The 19,377-nt window shown below is 44.1% G+C and overlaps 1 protein-coding gene across 4 annotated transcripts; it reads left to right on the top strand.

Moving 5' to 3' along the window:
- Positions 1-12,560: 12,560 nt before the first annotated feature.
- On the top strand, positions 12,561-18,878 carry LOC137817267 (shaggy-related protein kinase epsilon). 4 transcript variants are annotated; one of them, XM_068620519.1, is made up of 13 exons: positions 12,561-13,096; positions 13,748-13,926; positions 14,032-14,124; positions 15,250-15,309; positions 15,396-15,668; positions 16,871-16,945; positions 17,017-17,073; positions 17,588-17,728; positions 17,845-17,895; positions 18,021-18,116; positions 18,205-18,288; positions 18,427-18,529; positions 18,623-18,878. In XM_068620519.1, the coding sequence occupies exons 2-13, from the start codon at positions 13,834-13,836 to the stop codon at positions 18,703-18,705; spliced, it is 1,209 nt and encodes a 402-aa protein (XP_068476620.1). In that variant the 5' UTR covers positions 12,561-13,096; positions 13,748-13,833; the 3' UTR covers positions 18,706-18,878. The 4 variants fall into 4 exon arrangements, with proteins under 4 accessions (XP_068476620.1, XP_068476622.1, XP_068476621.1 ...); XM_068620521.1 differs by having other exon boundaries at positions 13,087-13,188; XM_068620520.1 differs by lacking the exon at positions 12,561-13,096 and adding an exon at positions 13,203-13,634.
- The last annotated feature ends 499 nt before the right edge of the window (positions 18,879-19,377 follow it).

Genomic DNA, 19,377 nt, shown 5'->3' with positions numbered 1-19,377 from the left:
TGCCCCTTGACCAGCTGAGGCCCTATGGAGGGTGCTTGTATGGGTTCGCTGGCGACCAGGTGGAAGTCAGGGGGTACATTGAGCTGAGAACCACGTTTACCGATGAGGCTGGGTCGAGGACGGAGAAAATCAAGTACCTCATCGTAAACGCCCCTTCAGCATATAACATCCTGCTGGGAAGGCCCACTCTCAACAGGATAGGCTCAATTCCATCGACTCGGCATATGAAGGTGAAGCTGCCGTCCATGGAAGGGGTGGTGATCACGATAAAGTCTGATCAGAAGGAAGCGAAAAAGTGCTATGAAAATAGCCTGAAAAATAAAAGATCAGTGAGCTATGTCACAACCACCCCACCTCCCGGTGTGAAGCCCAGACCGCCGATAATGGAGGAGGCCGCTGGAAGGGACGTAGAGATGGTAGATGCTGAGCTGGGGGAGAGGAATGCTGCCCTGGAGGAGGAAGAGGCGCGGAATCGCCCGGAGGAAGCAAGGGAACTCGGAATCGCCAAGGCGGTGATCGCCAGAGAATCAAGGCCCAAGCCCGTCGAGCAGTGGCTCGAGAAGGAGATCGGGGGGAAAGTTTTCAAGCTCGGAAGATCTCTGGAGGTCGATCTCCAAGACCAGATCGCCAAGGTGATTGAACGGCATCTGGACGCGTTTGCTTGGTCCGCTTCGGACATGCCCGGGATCGATCCCGACTTCTTGTGCCATCATCTGGCGATGGACAACATGGTGAGACCGGTGCGGCAAAGAAGGAGGAAATTTAATGAAGAAAGGAGGCAGGCGATCAAGGATGAGACCCAAAAACTCCTCGCTGCAGGCCACATCAGGGAAGTCCAGTACCCTGAATGGTTGGCGAATGTCGTGCTGGTGAAGAAGAGCAACGGGAAATGGCGCATGTGCGTCGATTTCACCGACCTGAATAAGGCTTGCCCAAAGGATTCGTATCCTTTACCAAGCATTGATGCCCTGGTTGATAGTGCTGCAGGGTGCAAGCTGCTGAGTTTCCTGGACGCCTTCTCGGGCTATAATCAGATCAAGATGCATCCCATGGATGAAGAAAAAACAGCCTTCATGACGGAGAGGTCGTGCTACTGCTATAAGGTGATGCCGTTTGGGCTGAAGAATGCGGGGGCCACGTACCAGAGGCTGATGGACCGAGTACTTGCACCAATGCTGGGAAGGAACGTGCAAGCTTACGTCGATGACATGGTCGTGACCTCGCAGGAGAAAACCAAGCACGTTGCAGACTTGGAAGAATTGTTCACGACGATCGCCAAGTTCAAGTTGAAGCTCAACCCGGAGAAATGCATTTTCGGCGTGGAGGCTGGAAAATTTTTGGGTTTTCTCTTGACTGAAAGAGGGATAGAGGCCAACCCGGACAAGTGCGCCGCCATCTTGGCGATGAGAAGCCCGACTACAGTGAAAGAAGTCCAGCAGCTGACGGGTCGGATGGCGGCCCTATCCCGCTTCGTGTCAGCGAGCGGAGAAAAGGGGCATCCCTATTTCCAGTGTCTGCGGCGCAATAACAAGTTCGCTTGGACGAAAGAGTGCGAGGAAGCTTTCGTCAAGCTGAAGGAATATTTGGCGAGCCCGCCGGTTCTGTGCAAACCACTGGCGGGAATCCCTCTCAGGTTGTATTTCGCTATGACTGAGAGGGCGGTGAGTGCGGTGCTCGCCCAGGACCAGGATCAGGCTCAGAAGCCTATTTATTTCGTGAGCAAAGTGTTGCAGGGCCCAGAAACGAGATATCAGGCCTTGGAGAAGGCTGCATTGGCTGTGGTGTTTTCGGCGAGGAGGTTGCGCCACTATTTCCACAGTTTCACAATACTGGTGATGACTGACCTGCCCATCCAGAAGGTCTTGAAGAAACCTGACGTTGCAGGAAGAATGGTGAAGTGGGCAGTCGAGTTGTCAGAGTTTGACATTAAATATGAGCCTCGAGGCCCAATCAAAGGGCAAATCTTTGCAGATTTTGTAGTAGAGCTCTCTTCAGAGGCGACGCGGGTTGAAGGAGATGATTTCCGTTGGGTACTCTCGGTGGATGGATCGTCAAACCAGCAGGGTAGCGGTGCTGGAGTCATATTGGAAGGACCCAACGGCGTGCTGATCGAACAGTCGTTGAGATTCGCCTTCAAAGCCAGCAACAATCAAGCAGAGTATGAGGCGCTGATCGCCGGGATTCTGCTGGCTAAAGAAATGGGAGCCAGAGTGCTGATGGCTAAGAGTGACTCGCTGCTAGTCACAGGGCAAGTAACAGGCGAGTTCCAGGCTAAAGATCCACAAATGGCGGCTTACTTGGCGTATGTGCAGGAATTGAAGAGTTCCTTTGCCTCTTTTGAAGTAGTGCATGTGCCCCGAGAACAGAATGCCCGAGCTGACTTGCTTGCTAAGCTCGCCAGCTCAGGCAAGGGGGGTAGGCAGAGGACAGTGATTCAAGAAACTTTGAAGACGCCGAGGGCATTTGTAGCAGATCACCTGGTCCTTCAGATAAGCAGGTCGACGGAGAGAGTAGCGAGAAGCCATAAGTCTTTGACACAAGAAACTCTGAGATCGCCAAGGATTAGAGCATGTCGAGGAGAGAAGGTGGACGTGATGCAGGTCTGCGCCACCCATGAGCCAGACACGTGGATAACACAGTACAAGCGGTGCCTGGCGGATGGCCTCCTCCCGCTAGATCCAGCAGAAGCTAGGAAGGTAAAGAAAAATTCCAGCAAGTATACATTGATTGATGGCGATCTGTACAGGTTTGGATTCACTCACCCACTCTTGGAATGCATACACGGCGAGAAGTGCACGAGGATTATGGCAGAGCTCCACGAAGGAATATGTGGAAGTCACGTCGGGGGTCGAGCTCTGGCCGCGAGGACTCTCCGTGCAGGCTACTATTGGCCATCCATGAGAGAAGATTGCAAGAAGTACGCCCAGTGCTGCAAACAATGCCAGCAGCACGCCGATTGGCACAAGGCACCTCCCGAGGAGTTGAAGTCGATCTACAGCCCTTGGCCGTTTCATACTTGGGGAATCGACATCCTGGGACCTTTTCCACTGGCGATCAGGCAGATGAAGTACTTGGTGGTGGCGATTGAGTATTTCACCAAGTGGATTGAAGCAGAACCAGTGGCCCAGATCACCGCGCACAAGATCGAAGGCTTCGTATGGAAGAATATTGTGTGCCGGTTTGGAGTGCCTAAGCGCCTGGTATCAGATAATGGGACTCAGTTTGCGAGCCACCTGTTGAAGAAGCTTTGCGAAGGGGTCGGAATTCAGCAAGTGTTTGCATCCGTCGAGCACCCTCAGACTAATGGCCAGGTGGAATCAGCTAACCGGGTATTGCTGAGAGGTTTGAAGAGAAGGCTCGAGAAAGCCAAGGGAAGTTGGGCTGAGGAGGTACCCCGAATAGTTTGGGCGTACCACACCACCGAGCAGTCAGGAACCCATGAGACCCCGTTTAGCTTGGTCTATGGGTGTGATGCCATGATTCCAGTCGAGATTCAGGAGAGCTCGCCGAGATTCCAGAACTTTGTAGAGGAAGACTCGAATGAAGAGAGAAGACTGAACCTGGATCTGCTGGATGAAGTCAGGGAGGAGGCAAGGCTGAAGGCTGAGGCGGTGAAGAGAAGGGTCGAGCGAAGGTACAACTCAAAGGTGATGCCAAGGCAGTTTAGAGAAGGCAATCTGGTGATGAGAAAGGCCCACCAGTACGAGATGGAGAATAAGCTATCACCCAAGTGGACTGGACCGTTTAGAATAACCGAGGCACTCGGGAACGGAGCCTATCGCTTGGAGACGTTGGAAGGGGGGGCGATCCCTCGTACCTGGAACGCCACACACCTGAAGTTGTACTATAGCTAAGAGCTTTGTAAGTAAAGACAAACACAAATATTACATTGCAATGTCTCTGTTCAAACTGTTTTAAGGGGGCACTCTTTTTTCCCTAAGGAGGGTTTTTAATGAGGCCACCCAATAAAAGAAGAGTTTTCGAAGTATAAGGTGTTTTCAGATTGCATATGTGTTATTTCCAAAAGTTTCGAAGAAAGACCTTGTCATTCGTACATGATTTAAGGCACGAAAAGATATGTCGCGTGTTTTCTAAAGTTTTAAAGTCCTCATCGTTTTTCGGCGATTAGAGGCACCAGTCAAGTTTTTAAAGTCCTCATCGTTTTTCGGCGATTAGAGGCACCAGTTAAGTTTTTAAAGTCCTCATCGTTTTTCGGCGATTAGAGGCACCAGTTAAGTTTTTAAAGTCTTCATCGTTTTTCGGCGATTAGAGGCACCAATTAAGGTTTTAAAGTCCTCATCGTTTTTCGGCGATCGGAGGCACCAGATGGAAGACCTCAACGCCCTCGCGCGTTTTGAGGCAAGTAAAAAGACCTCCTCGCTGTTGAGCGAGTGCAGGCGAGAAAGGGAAAAGGTCCTCCGTGTTTCTGGGAGCGAGGAGATGTAACTCCCGGGGCAACGTAGAGGCAAGTTAAAGACCTCCTCGCCGTTGAGCGAGTGCAGGCGAGAAAAAGAAAAGGTCCTCCGTGTTTCTGGGAGCGAGAAGATGTAACTCCCGGGGCAATGTAGAGGCAAGTTAAAGACCTCCTCGCCGTTGTGCGGGCGCAGGCGAGAAAGGTCCTCAGTGCATCCAGGGGGGAGGAGATGTACGCCCTGGGCAAGTTGAGGCACCGGATAAAGTCCTTATCGCCGTTGTGCGAACTAAGGCCCATCAAAAGACCTCCTCGCCGTCGAGCGAGTGCAGGCGTGAGAAAGAAAAGGTCCTCAGTGCATCCAGGGGGGAGGAGATGTACACCCTGGGCAAGTTGAGGCACCTGACAAAGTCCTTCTCGCCGTTGAGCGAGTTCAGGCGAGTTAAAGTCCTTCTCGCCGATGAGCGAGTTCAGGCGAGTTAAAGTCCTTCTCGCAGATGAGCGAGTTCAGGCGAGTAAAAGTCCTTCTCGCCGAAGAGCGAGTTCAGGCGAGTTAAAAGACCTTCTCGCCTGTGCGCGAGCATAGGCAAGATAAAATCCTTCTCGTCTTGAACGAGTTCAGGTATGGCGAAGAGGGTGGAAGAAGCTTGAAAGGTGGCTAAGGTAGGTTCGAAGAGAACGCCTAGCCAGCCAGTCTTTAGCTCTGAGGTTCAGGGGAGGTAAAGGAAGGTCCCAAAGGGCATTTCTGCCTCAGATAAAGAGATGACTGCCAAAGCCTGAGGCTAAGGAAAGCTGGTGTTGCCAAGAGGTCTAGGTGATCGCGAAAGTTCAAACACGGCGAGAAGGTTGAAAGACTTGTTTGATAAAGCGGGTCAAGTGGGACGTTGTTTGAACCAATGATTGAATCACAGTTCATTGCTTGGAACTTTTCTTACGATCAGGTTAGTGCCTCAGGGGTACAAGTTGTTTAAAGCGATTATTGCTTAAGTTTGAATCAGCTCGAAGAAGTTACGCCAAAGGTCATGTTTGCAAAATCGCTAAGTTAAGCGTAGCAGAGTTAGGCATACAAAAGAAAGTAAAGCGCTCAAGAGAAGTCAGAAGGCATATCCAAATTTCGCTATTGAAATAAGTAGCTGTTCAAAATACATGTGCAAGAGTTTTTACAAGATAAATACAAGGGGATTCATAAAGAGGCAGATGGGGTAGAGTTGGTTGAGCCTTCGGCGGGAACGACCTTCCCATCTACTACTTCGTTGTCTAACGACACCATGCTAAGGTCAAGATCAGGGAAGAGGCATGCAAACTGTTCTCGAGCGGCATCAAACCCAGCAACCAGAATCTGAGCAGAGCTTAGCTTAAGTTCTTCAATTTGCTTTTGAAATCCTTCAACCTGCTGCTTAAGCTCCTTGTTCTGCTGCTCCAGCTCTTCGACCTGTTTTTGGAGTTGTTTGTTGGTCTCTTGAGCTTGAAGAAGGTCGTCAGCCACCTTCTTAGATTCTGTTTGAGCCTGGGCCAACTCGGCAGCCATCTTCACCTTCTCTTTGTTTGCCTCGGAGAGATCAGCCATGGCGTCGTCTCTTGCTTTTTCTACTTGCCCAAGTAGCTTCTCGCGGTCGATCGACCTTTGCTCCAGCTTCTGTACCTTGTTGGCATTGGCTTGAATTTGAGCCTCCAGGTTGCTCGCCTTGGTACGCAGAGGCACGATTCTGCTTTCAAGTTCGACCTTTTCTTGGGCAAGTTCGTGGACTTTGCGGCGAAGGTCGACAGCTTCTTGCGCGCAAGCCTAAGCTCGGTGTTTAAGGCATCCTCCACTCGAGAATGTTCCATTTTCGCGAGCGTTAGGCTGAATGACACCTTCTCCACCTCGACCTTCATTGTGCTGTTCTCGGTCTTGAGGTTGTAAATGTCATCCTGTAGCCGCCTGGTGGAGCTCTCCACAGCTCTCGTTATGATTGATGGGATATCCTCTGCAATGGTTTTGAGTTTAGCAGTCAGAGGTTCCCACATCCTCGTCACCTCGAGGGAAAGATTTGCGGCTTGGAGAGGCGCCAGGGGGGCTTGTTGAGGGTTCTCGTCGCCGCCTTCCTTAGCAATATTTTCGGTGTTTGCTTCTTGGCGCGGCGACGCAATCGGGGACTCGGTGATTAGGATTGGAGAGGTGTGAGCGGCCTCATCCCCGATTGGAACGACTCCTGCAGCTGAGGTGTTGGAAGGAGGGCCCCCTCCTGCTGATATATGTGGAGTGGAGGCGCTCGGGGGGTCCTCTAAGAAGTTTGGCTCTTGGGCCTCAGTTGCAGGTGGCGCAGTGGCCAATGGGACTGCTTGGACTGGTGGTGAAGGGGCTCGTAGCGTTGGCGATGAGGGAGGAGGGGCAGGTGTTGATGGTGGTGTTGAAGCTGGAAGAGGGGGCGGGGCAGGTGGGGAAGATGGTGCCACCCTCTTCCTTTTCGTGACGAGGCCATCCTCTGTGACCTCGTCGTCCTCTTCCTCATCCTCTTGGACAACTTGGGGGGCTTTCCGCTTTGGCCTCTTAAGGACCAGTTTCTTTCGTTGGGCGGGCGCCTTAGGCGGTGATCGCCCCTGGATGATGGCCTTCTCGACCGCCGAGTTGGGAACCGTCTGGGAGCCGGTCGCCAACCCGTGGTTGCGGGCGAGCGCCTTTAGATCGGCGAGCATATTCTTACCCAACATGGTATCTGCGTGAAATGAAAGTGCATAAGTTAGCTTAAAGGAGAAAGGAGTAAGTGTACAAGGCAATGAAACAGCAAAGCAGGCATATGCAGAAAAGATGAAACCAAAGTCTTGTGTGTATTGCACAAGACGCCCAGAAACAATATCAGAAGCAATGTGAAGACAAGGATGTAGCGTCCTGACCTATTTGGAATTCCAACTGGTCCTCAAAGAACTCGAAGGAAATCAGGGTGGGGGTCAAGAATGTTATGTGGGCATCTGCCACCCTCTTCCAGAAGAGACAAAGGTCTCTGTCCAAAGCTCCCATGCTGTCAGGACTTCTGGGCCTCCTGAAGCAGCTCTTGGACTCTTTTTTCCCCTTGTCCACCCAGTACAAGGGGAAACCGTCGAGAAGGGAAGGGTCTTTGTCGTTTGCGCGGACCTGGATGAACTTCCCCTTCCAATCCTTATACGACTGCTGGAAGATGGTGAAGATGGATCTCCCAGCAATGGCGTTCAGACTGACCCAAAGGCGATCGCCTGGGTGTTTGGCCTCAAACAGGAATAAAAATACGTCCACTGACGCATGCAACCCCAGGTGGGCGCACGTTACCTCAAAAGCTCGAACAAACGCCCAGCTGTTGGGGTGAAGCTGGGCGGCAGCGATGTTGAGCTCGGTTAAGAGTTCCCTCTCAAATCGAGTAAGAGGGAACCTGAGTTTAACTTTCTTGAAGAGAGTGGTGTAGACGAAGCAGAAGGGCCCGTCGGCGCTCACTTTATCATCGACGCACACTGGCAGAGTGGCTGGGCAAGGCAGCACCATCATTCTCTCATCGTGCTCCTTGTGGAATGATTGGTGGGCCTCGTCCCCATTGGTCAATCGCAGAACCGCTCCCGCGGTGTTCACCGACGACGTTTCCTTTAATAGGGTTGAGTTAGCCCATGGGTATAACGTCTTGAAGTCTGGCAGTGGGGTGGGGGCTCCTCCAGCGTTTGGTGGAGTCGCCTGGGCCAGAGTGGTTTGAGAAGACGCGGGCCTCACAGCCTGCGAAGAGGGAGCACCACGAACTTGCGTAGAGTCGTGTGCTTGTGAAGGGGGGTTTCGCGCTGACGGAGGGGGGTTCGGGGTGATCTTCGTGCGAGTCATGGTAGCAAACTGCAAACGAAGAAGAAAGGAAAAATAATCAGGAGGGTTACAAAGGCTGACTCGATCAGGGAGGGAAAGTGAAAGACGAACGAATGTGAGTTCGTTGCGACGATCGGCAGAGCCCTAAGTTACGAGAAGGAGAAATGGAAAACAGCCCACAGCGTATGCACCAGACAGTTACAGGATGATGCAAATCGGTGAAAATGCGAGAAAACACAGCAGATAAGGGAAAGTAGTTACCTTTCGATGATCGGGAGAATGTTGAAGGGAGGTGGTGATCTAGAGCGTCGAGGAACGTCGAGAGCTTTCGCAGAGGGAAATAAGAGCGTAGGCAAGTGTGAAGAAAGTGATGGAACAGTAGGAGCGTAAGGGGTTTAAGGGTTTTCGAACGGTTTTGGGAAGCGCTAACGGCAGATGAAGATGGCCGTTGATGAGAGCCACGTGTCGAATGATGCGTGAAGAGTTTGGTGGAGCGTCAGAGCAGCAGAAAGTACTACCGCTTGGAATTCTGCGCCCATGCCACGTAGACCGGTGTTAACGAAGGCTTTTTTTTTAGTCTTTTCGCTAGACAAATCTTCGCTTAAGACTGGGGGGCTTGTGTACCGCCCTGGTGGTCGGATGCGATGACGTGGCATCCTGTTACAGTGTAGGCGTGTTGATAAGACGCCAGGTTGACAGTTGGGAAGGAAGTCGGGAGGCACGTGTAGTCGCCGATAGTCAAGTTGGCGTGTTCCGGTCTCCAGCGTACCAGAATAGGCGATCGCCAGTTTGGGGATGAAGTCGCCAGATGCGGACTCAGGCGATCAGACAGTCGGAGATCGCCAGAACAAGCACATCGCCGAAGTTAAAGAAGAAGCAGATTGTGAAGGCGGCCGGCGAGACCACAGGGAAGGTGTATGAAGGCCCTACCTCGCCAGTTTCAGTAGAGATCGCACTCCTGAGTTAGCTATGCACTGGGCAGCACCATGCATAGATAACTTAGCCAAAATGAGAATAGAAGCAGCGCCAAGTCAGTGAGCCTCCAGATGATGGCACGTGTACGGTTGGATGCAGGCCACGTGTCCAAGCCTGTAACTGCCAGGAGAGAGAAAACCACCAGGTATATAAGAGTTCCTAACAGATTTTCTAAGGTACGCGCGTTCAGTTCATACACTTTACGCTTGCGAGTGACAGAGCTGTTTGTGAGAGAGATTTGCACGGTTCCAGTTCTTAGTTTTTGGTGATACCGTCACTGACTTGAGCGTCGGAGTGCGATCGGCCGCAGCGGCGCCGTATCGTTTCTTTGCAGGTTCTTGAGATAGATCCAGAGGAGGAACGGAAGTGAGAAGCGGCGCGCACGTCGATCCTTTGACGAGGCATTCTCCAGCGCTCCGGTCAACAGGCAGGATCACTAGGGATACAAGGTTTTGTAATCCATTGCAGATTATATCTAAAACACAAACGCAAAACATATACAAACATTTTTTAGACCAAGCAGTATGAGCAAATTCAGAGTAAAATTAGGGCATGTTTTAAGTTCATACAACACAATCGGCAAGTAAGCAACAATCATCAACAGAAAATGGTGAATCCAGAAAGAATCCCAGCTTAGTTAATGTGATTAATAATATGAAATGCTTGATGATGAGCTCAGGCAGTATAATCGGTAAATGAATGCTCGATGATGGAGAATGGTAAAGAGAAAATACTTGTTACGTTAAGTGATTGGGAGGAAGAGTTTTCTATGGTATGGAGGATCTCGAATGCGCGAAAGTTTCTGAAGTGAGGAAGTGGAACCGTGGAGAAGAAGTTGAGAAGTTTGAGAGGGTTTAAAGGTTTAAGAGAAATGAAACAATAAAATGAGAATAAGTTTTCGAACGTTGGGAATGCCAAGCGGTAATGCTTTCCCACCACCGATTAGGATGCCACGTGTTTGCACTAGATTAAGTGTGGTAAGACGTCGCCTTAGAAATGCTTCATGCACCGCCCCACACCTACCCACTAAGAAACCGTCATGACATGTGGGTATGGTCAGCTCGGCTTTTAGGCCCAGAGGGTGTGAGTTTGACCCAGTTTTGTTGGTAAGCCCGATGGAGAATGATTAAAATAATAAGTTTGGTCATATATTAATATAAAGTTGTTAGTTAAATATATATGTCGATATATATTAAGTTGTTAGAATAGAATATATGTGAACATACGTAGAGTTGTTAGCTAAATAAATATCTGAATAAGGTTGTTAATTGAATATCTGACGATATTAGTTAAATGGTGAACACCCGAGAATAAGGGTGCATGAGATTATCTTCTGCAAGTTAGCATCATGAGTAAAGGTGGCTGTAGGCAGAATATTGTTTTTGTTATGCTTTCAATTGAGATTATATTCTTTTAGGAGAAAGTTATTAAAGAGATAGTTATAAAAAAGGCTTGAGACCCTCGATAAAGGTACGCTGTTTCTGAATACTAAACTCAAATTGAATACTTATCTTATTTTCGTAAGCCCTCACTAACTTGATCGTCAGAGTGTGATCAACAGGTATAGGCCCCTTTGTCCCACGATCCAGTACAACGGGAAGACGTAAAACAAAATCTATAGGAGACAGGTTAGGAGAAAAGCTTTCCACTCAAGTCAACCGACGAAAACAAATATAAATTACTAATATTATTATTATATAAAAATAAATAATATTTAAATGACACTGCTTTACAAAATTTTAATTAAAAGTAATTTTTATTTCAAATTTAAATGATAATAATTGTACCGCCCAGGTAGTCGGAATTGATGACGTGGCAGCAAGCAATAATATAGGCGTGTTGAACGGGACACTTGGTTGGCAGAAGGGAAGGAAGTCGGGGGGCTCGTGTGGTCGCCAGTCGTTAAGTTGGCGTGCCCCGATCTCTAGCGTACCTAAACCGGCGGTCACCAAGTTTGTGTCGTAGTCGCCGGATGTGAACCCAGGCGACAAGGCGATTGGAGATCGCCGAGAGGAGGACATCGCCGAAAGATCAGGAAAGCTTGTTCCAGGCTTTCGAAGCAAGGGATGAAGTCGTCAGATGGTCATTCCCTAGCTGGCCAGAGGTTGAGGTCGGGGGACAGCTTACCCGACATGCACAGTGAAGTAAGTAAAGTAGAATATAATGGTGGCCGGCGAGACCACAGGGAAGGTGTGTATGATGACACCCGTACTCGCCACACAGAAGAGATCGCGCTCCAAGGCAGCTATGCGCTGAGTTGCTTCCTGCATAGGTAACTCAGTCGAAAAGCCTGAAGAGTAAGAAGTGACGCTCAAGTCAAGGATGCTCCAGATGGTGACACGTGTATAGCTGGATGCGAGCCACGTGTCCAGATGTGTAACTGTCAGGAGAGAGAAAGTGCACAGGTATATAAGGGATCCTAACGAACTTCTGAGGTACGCGCGTTTTAGAATACTTCTTTTACGCTTGCGAGAACTTGAGTACGCTGAGAGAGAACATTGCACGGTTCCTGAAGTTCTTAGTTTTCTCTTAGTATTTTGGTGGTTCAGCCGCTGACTTGAGCGTCGGAGCGCGATCGGCCGTAGCGGCGCCGTTCTGTCTTTTGCAGGTTCTTGAGGTGAATCAAGGTGAAGGACGGAAGCTAGCACGGTGCAAAGTCGATCCAGATTTGACGAGGCAAGGCTCTTGCGTTCTGGTCAACCGGCAGGATCAATAATATTTATATTTTTATAATCAACATTATTATTGTATAAATTTATGTTTTTATTATAAATAATTATATTTTCATTATTATTAATTGTTAATATTTATTTTTATTAATAAATTTATTAAATATTATAGTATTATATTATATAATCAATTATAATATTTATATATATATAATAAATGAATTTAAAATATTTTAAAATTAATTTTAAATTTAAATTATAAATTGATATTTTGTAAAGATATGTAAATAAAAAAACAAGAAAATGTAAATAAATAAATAACAAAAGCAAAATATATCTAATGAAAAAATGACACTGCTGTCATTATGCTCAGTTTATTTGGAGAAAAAAATATGTCACTCCTATCTAGCTTTCCTCTTAAATCTCAACATATATATATAATATAAGAAACATTTTTGAAAACATTTACTTTTTTCTGTGCTTTCATTTTCTCATAATTTATTTGATACAAACACATTTTTATCTTCTAAAATCAATGCCTTTCTATATAAATCAATAGTATTCACTGGATCCGAACTTACATTAAAAGATAAGCCAAAATTTTGCCATGTCTTGCATTACCTTGGTTAAGATTTAAGAATACATTATTCATTATCTCAGATATCTATGTATCATCATCATAAAAGATATCTATGTATTGGGTTTGCATTTGGGCAGTGGCCGGTGAACAAGGAGCGCAAGAAAGAAGAGAATAGGCACAAAAACCTGCTCTAGTTCATAATTTTTGTGTTTTAGAGTTTGTCGTATATGTGACAGTGTCTTACTCATCTTAAAGCCTAGTAGCCAATACAGAATAGGTCCTTTTACCTGACCTGACGCCATGACAGACTTTAAAGACAACAGTGACTTTCTCTCTCTCTTCCCATGTGGCCAACAAATCAGTGCGGACGTCGAAACTGCCTCTTAACAAAATTTAATAGAAGCAGTTAGTTCCGCTTCGTGCGTGCTGTGCTCATCCATGTTCCAATCTATTCTACTCATTCTCCACCAAAGCTCGCACCTCAGTCAAACCTGCAAGAAACGTCTCTCGAACTGAAGCTAACACTCACTCTCTCACGCGCTTTTCTTTTAATGCAAGAAATCATTTTCTTTTTGGAGTAAACTTCTTCCTCTCTCTCTCTTTCACTCTCTCCAAGTGGAGGTTTCTTTTGGATGGCAAAATGCGAGGGTCTCGCGGCTTATTAGGTAGGTTAAGGGTCTTCTTGCCGAGAAAAAAAAACTTTTTATTCTCTCCTTTTCAGTGTTGGGTTTTCTCAAACAAGTGTAGCTCGGTTATGGTGATTTTTCTTCTGCGTGTATAGTCTTGTCTAGACGTGGTGTTAGTTTTTAACTCTTGTAAAGTTGAATCAATGACTGATTGTCATTGAGTTTTTTGGGATGTTTGGTGGTAAGGAGATTTTGTAGCTTATTTTTTTGCGTCTTCTTAGAAGCCAAACATTGGAAGTTGTTATCTGGTTTGGTAATCGATAATAATGTTCACAATGTATGTGCAAGCCCGTGTGGGCCTTCTCCAGTGAATAATACGAGTCGTGCAATTTTCAACTCATTTAACATTGAGACTGGTACTTGTATAATTGCTAATGATTACAAAATAAATGTTAGCCTTTTTCTTCTTCTGTTTGGACTGGTGCCTACATTAAAGAATTGTTATGTATTGCTGATATAGACTCATATGATTTACATTCAAATGGAACGTGGTTGGGGGTACTAACTTAAGCGTACTGTGAGTTTATGGTGCTTTCTTTTTGCTCAGTGCCTGTTGACTCTTCCTTACATTAGATTATTGTTTACTGTCTTACAGATTATGTTTGACATTTTCGTTCTCAAATATTTCAGGTTGTGTTGTTGCTGGTCTACAGTGTTGATTTGAAGATTTTAATAAACTGAAGAAAGGTCTGATTCTCTATCCTGGTTCAGCAAGTATGGCCTCTACTATTGGTATACCAGATGATGATTCCATGATTGTTGAAAAGCTCCCGGAGGAGATTAATGAAATGAAGATCAAGGATGAAAAGGTATTGGATTTTATCTTTTCTGTACTGCGTGTGGCTTTGTATACATCAAGCTTTGATCCTCACCTACGCTTCAGCCCCTGATCCCAAATTCTATGTTTTTGGTAGGAAATGGATACTGCAATGGTGGATGGAAATGGAACTGAAACTGGCCGTATTATTGTGACCACTATTGGTGGTCGACTAGGTCAACCCAAACAGGTAGATTATTTTTAAAATATAGTTGAATTATATTATCATATTGGCTTTGAAGTTAATTAAACTGGACTGCACAACTCATGTATCCCTTAGAATAAGAAAGAAAAAGCTTAATTTTGTTATAGAGGTCCATGTTTCTTGACTCTTGGAGAATCCACAACTGTTCCATGGATGTAGGTAACGGGTACCAAACTATGTGACATCATGTTTTTTGCTAGTTTTCATTTCTGGTCTTGTTTTGTGTTCCATACCTTTTATTCTCATTATGTGTGAACAGGAGATTTCCCCCCAAGGGGAAGCCAAACACTTAAGTACCTCCACCAAGCATTCCATACTATTTGATGTGAGACTTCTTCTCCTCAAAATACCTCACGTTACGTCACTTTGTGACACTTCACTGAACTCCTCAACTCCCCAACTCCATCGTTTGTCAGAACCTTCCATAGTAGCTGTTGTGACACATCACTCAGCTCCCTCGTTGAAACCTTTCATAGTAGCTGTTCCGTTCCGTGCTGAGATACCAACAGCCAGCTTCGATACCAATTTATAAGCACCAGAGCACTTGGGGTACCAACAGCCAGCTTCGATACCAATTGATAAGCACCAGAGCACTTGGAGAGCCTACCGTCAAAGAGCAAGCTATTAAGGGGGAGAATACAATATTTTGATACTATTTTTATTTGAGAATGCAGATGTCCCTAAAGTTTAGGCTTCCAGACAAAAGACTGACAAGTTTTATCATATGTAGCACACTAGTAAATAATGAATTGAAGATAGTAGGAAAAACCATGCAATTGTGTTTTGGTTAGGTAAGGGAATATTGGGGAAAGTCTGTGAGTGGTCAAACTCCCCATCTTAAATATGTTAGCCTCTTGATCACCAGGAAAGTCCTACTACTCTACAAGCAAGACTCATTGAAACTCAATGTCTTGGGTCCTATTGGAGAATGTTTGTTTAGGACCAAGTCAGAGCAACAACTTTCTCTTAGAAGAGTTTCTGAACAATTTCCTTGAAAGATTTTATCTAGCTTTTGACTCACCTAATATCATTCAGTTTATGAGTTAATTTTATTCCTTATTTCAATCTCCTTTCTATCATAATGTTTCTCTTGTTATTCGTGTGCCACAGACTATAAGTTACATGGCAGAACGTATTGTTGGACAAGGCTCATTTGGTATTGTGTTTCAGGTGGCATTTAATTGATAAGTTGCAGTTTTGATTAATTGCTCTAAGATAGCTAATATAAAGTTGATTTCAGAATATTTGTTTTGCAGGCTAAATGTCTTGAAACTGGAGAAACTGTAGCAATCAAGAAAGTTTTGCAGGATAAAAGATACAAGAATCGTGAATTGCAAACAATGCGCCTTCTTGATCATCCTAATGTTGTATCACTCAAACATTGCTTCTTTTCCACCACAGACAAAGATGAACTCTATCTCAATTTGGTACTTGAATATGTACCTGAGACTGTGTATCGTGTGGTGAAGCACTATAGCAAGGCAAATCAGCGGATGCCCCTAATATATGTTAAACTTTACACATATCAGGTTCTTAACCTATTACTTTTATGATAACATACTTCTGTTAGTTAAATCCCTGTGCTGATCATTTAAGAAGTGTGTATGATAATATGAGCACTAAATTTCTAAGGCTATCATCAATTACTAATAATTTTATTTAAGAAAACTTCTCAAGATTGTAACCTAAATTTGGTCCTTTGTTAATTTGCATATCAGGAAATTGACCCTTATTTTCTTCCATATTCTGTGCTGTTCTTTCTTCTCTTATTCACTTGAATACTTGAACTATAGATGTATGTTCCAATCAGAGTACTGAATAGTGTGCTAAAAATAATGCTATAGTGATTGTGCATTGTGGAGTGGCCCAGCGTTATTGTGGTGGAAATTGTGGCCATTAGTCCACAATAGTGATGCAACAACAGGGTTAAAAACGTAAGGCATAGTTTGGTAGGCAATCTTGATTCTGATAGTAATTGTTTTACCTGTATAACCAAAACTTAGTTTTACTGCCATAACAAACTTGTCTTCCTTTTGAACTTTGAATGGAAAAGACTATTAGTACATGATTTATTGTTGATATATTTTAAATTTGACATTTTTGAATGACTGAAATAGACATATGGAAGATTACTAGGTTAGTAAGTTCATAACAATATATATGTGCATGTGTGAACACTTGTTCTTAAGATCCTTTAATTTTATGAATTATTATTATTGTTATTTTTATTTATTGCTGTTTTTTGAACATAACAACGTTATTTCCTTTGGATATGTTGCTTCCTGTTTTAATAGGATTTAGGACTATATATTGTCGATAGTTGCTTATTTTTTACATAATAAAAGTAATACATTATGGCCTTTTTTGTTCAAGGGTGAACTTTATAGTGGTTAACCTGTGGAACCATATGGTTGTTATACAATTAGCTAATTTTTAATTTAGGGTTGATGGTACCTTAGAAAATTGAATGAAAAGAACTGGAAAATTTAAAGTAGAATTTCTCTGGGTTTTAGTTCTAGCTATGGGTTCCTTAGGCATCAAACCTTAAGACTGATTATACTTTCTGAAATTGGAAGGCAGCTCACTGAATACCAGAAAACTGCTGTAGTGTAACTATGTTGAGATTCATCTGTGCTAAGTGGCAGATTGTTTTCTTTTATAATGTGTCTTAAAATCCATGTATGGTCATTATTGTTTTTTACTTGGGATGTGTTCCTTTCTTCTTTGATAGATTTGTAGAGCCTTGGCTTATATTCATGGATGTGTTGGAGTGTGCCACAGGGACATTAAGCCACAGAATCTACTGGTTGGTATCACTTCAGAAAATTTTCATATTCTTAGTTTGGTGATTTGTTATCAGTACAATCTTTTGTGCAGGTAAATCCTCATACACATCAGGTCAAACTTTGTGATTTTGGGAGTGCAAAAGTTCTGGTATGTTCCACTTCTGTCTAATGTCAAGTGACATCTATCATGATTTATTATTTTATGTTTCATGATCTATGTTCTTGCATCCGTAAATTGTCTTTTATTTTATTTGGCATTTATTCACAAAGTAATCAATTGACTGATATTTAGCACATTTCGGTCACTTGGATAAAATGGCAGGGTATAGCTTTTCTGGACCAGTTTTTTGTGTCCTTGCATATCTGATTAGCTGGGAATGTTTAGTGTGTAATTATTTAGGTGTTGTAATTTGAGGATTCCAAAAGGCTCCAAATTCCACTTTGCTTAGTTTATACTCTTTCAGAGAGTTTATATACCAAGACTCTAGCAAGGGTTGTGGGCCTCATTTGAGTTTTCTATGCAAAATGAATGTTGTTGGTAAAGAGAAAGCTCTTCAATATGTTTCCATCACTTAAATGGGTTTGGAATTCATTTATTGAATTGCTTTATTTTGTTAGCCTTTTAAGTAATATATATTTGCTTCACAATTATTTTGGAGTAGGTGAAGGGTGAACCTAACATATCATATATCTGCTCTCGATACTATCGAGCTCCCGAACTCATATTTGGGGCCACTGAGTATACTACTGCAATTGATATGTGGTCTGTTGGTTGTGTGCTGGCTGAGCTGCTCCTGGGCCAGGTTTGCAAAACAATACTCATTCATTAATTTTCTTCTTGTTTCTTTTGGAATTTTGAAAGGGTCAATATGATGTTACTAACAAGTCCTCTTAACTGTTCGCCATCTGTAATTTGTAGCCTCTGTTTCCAGGAGATAGTGGAGTTGATCAACTTGTTGAAATTATCAAGGTAAAATTGTTTGCTTTTGGCTTTTTTGACCTGACCTAGAATATGATACCTTAACCATTGTATAGGATGTAGACATTTGTTTCATTAGCTTCTCTAAAATTGTGAATTATTTTTTTATGTTTTAGGTACTCGGGACTCCAACTCGTGAGGAAATAAAATGCATGAATCCAAATTACACAGAGTTCAAGTTCCCTCAAATCAAAGCTCACCCCTGGCATAAGGTGAATTGAATTCCATGACTTGCAGACTAACCAATTGTATTAGTAATGTAATACTGTTTGTATTGACTTGGCAATTATTTTAAAATAGATATTCCACAAGCGTATGCCCCCAGAAGCAGTAGATCTTGTTTCAAGGCTTCTCCAGTATTCTCCAAATTTACGAAGTACCGCTGTGAGTGTTTGTTATTCCTGGAAGAATATGTATTATGAAAATATTTAAAATTTGTTGACTTATTTGTAGTACATTAACAGTTTCACAATTCAACTGAGTTGATCATTAAATAATTTCTTTTACTGTAATTTTTGGCAGTTGGATGCATGTGTCCACCCATTTTTTGATGAACTCCGCGACCCTAATACCCGTCTCCCTAATGGGCGCCCTATGCCACCCCTGTTTAATTTCAAACCTCAAGGTAGTGTGCTTTTCATATACTCTTATTTCTGGTTTAAGGGCCATAAAACAACTTTCTGATATCATGTCTTTTGAATGATGACACATCAATTAGAGCTGAAGGGAGTGACTTTGGAGCTGCTATGCAAACTTGTTCCAGAACATGCTCGGAAACAGTGTCCATCCCTTAATTTCTAGACAGCTAACATAACCCTTTAATCTGGATTACTATTATGTGGATCTCCTGTGATATTTTATCATGCTTGTGCTGCATGTTTTCTTTATACATCGAAAAGAAATTGCATTTTTTGTCTTTACAATCAGATACTTGGCTGACTATTGCCCTTTATCATTTCCCTGTTGTCCGTGAAGACATTTCCTGTGTATCGTTTGTGGTCTTTATAGCGCTTTCACTATTCATAATTTGAAGATATTAGTTGGTTTAACGAGTACAAATTATGTGGATTCGAGATCTCATATTATTGCCATGAGATGGTGATTCAGAAAAGGGAGAATGTGATCGTGTCTCCAAAAGAGAAGATAAAATGAAATAGAGAAATCGTAGGGAGAGTCCCTTAATTTGTATTATTCAACGGTTATCCACAAGCATCTATTTACAAAGGAAATGTCTTCCTTTCTCACGGGTCATTCCTTGTCACAACGAATCTCCTTTTTTTTCTTGTCTTAACTCCCCTCAAGATAAGAAAATAAGAATATATAGACTTTCAAAAGGTCCTTAAGTTATGGATAAGGGTTGAGGCACACTTAAGGACTTTCAAAAGGTCTCAGTTCCCATAACAGTTAACTACTTTTATTCTTAAATTTCTTTTCTATAGTATGCTTTCCAACCCCTTTTATTGCTCCCTTGTC

This window comes from Phaseolus vulgaris, unplaced genomic scaffold (genome assembly GCF_000499845.2).
Source record: "Phaseolus vulgaris cultivar G19833 unplaced genomic scaffold, P. vulgaris v2.0 scaffold_26, whole genome shotgun sequence".
In the NCBI taxonomy this organism is placed as follows: domain Eukaryota; kingdom Viridiplantae; phylum Streptophyta; class Magnoliopsida; order Fabales; family Fabaceae; genus Phaseolus; species Phaseolus vulgaris.
Note: the sequence above shows the minus strand (reverse complement) of the source record. Positions and strands in the feature narration are given on the sequence as shown.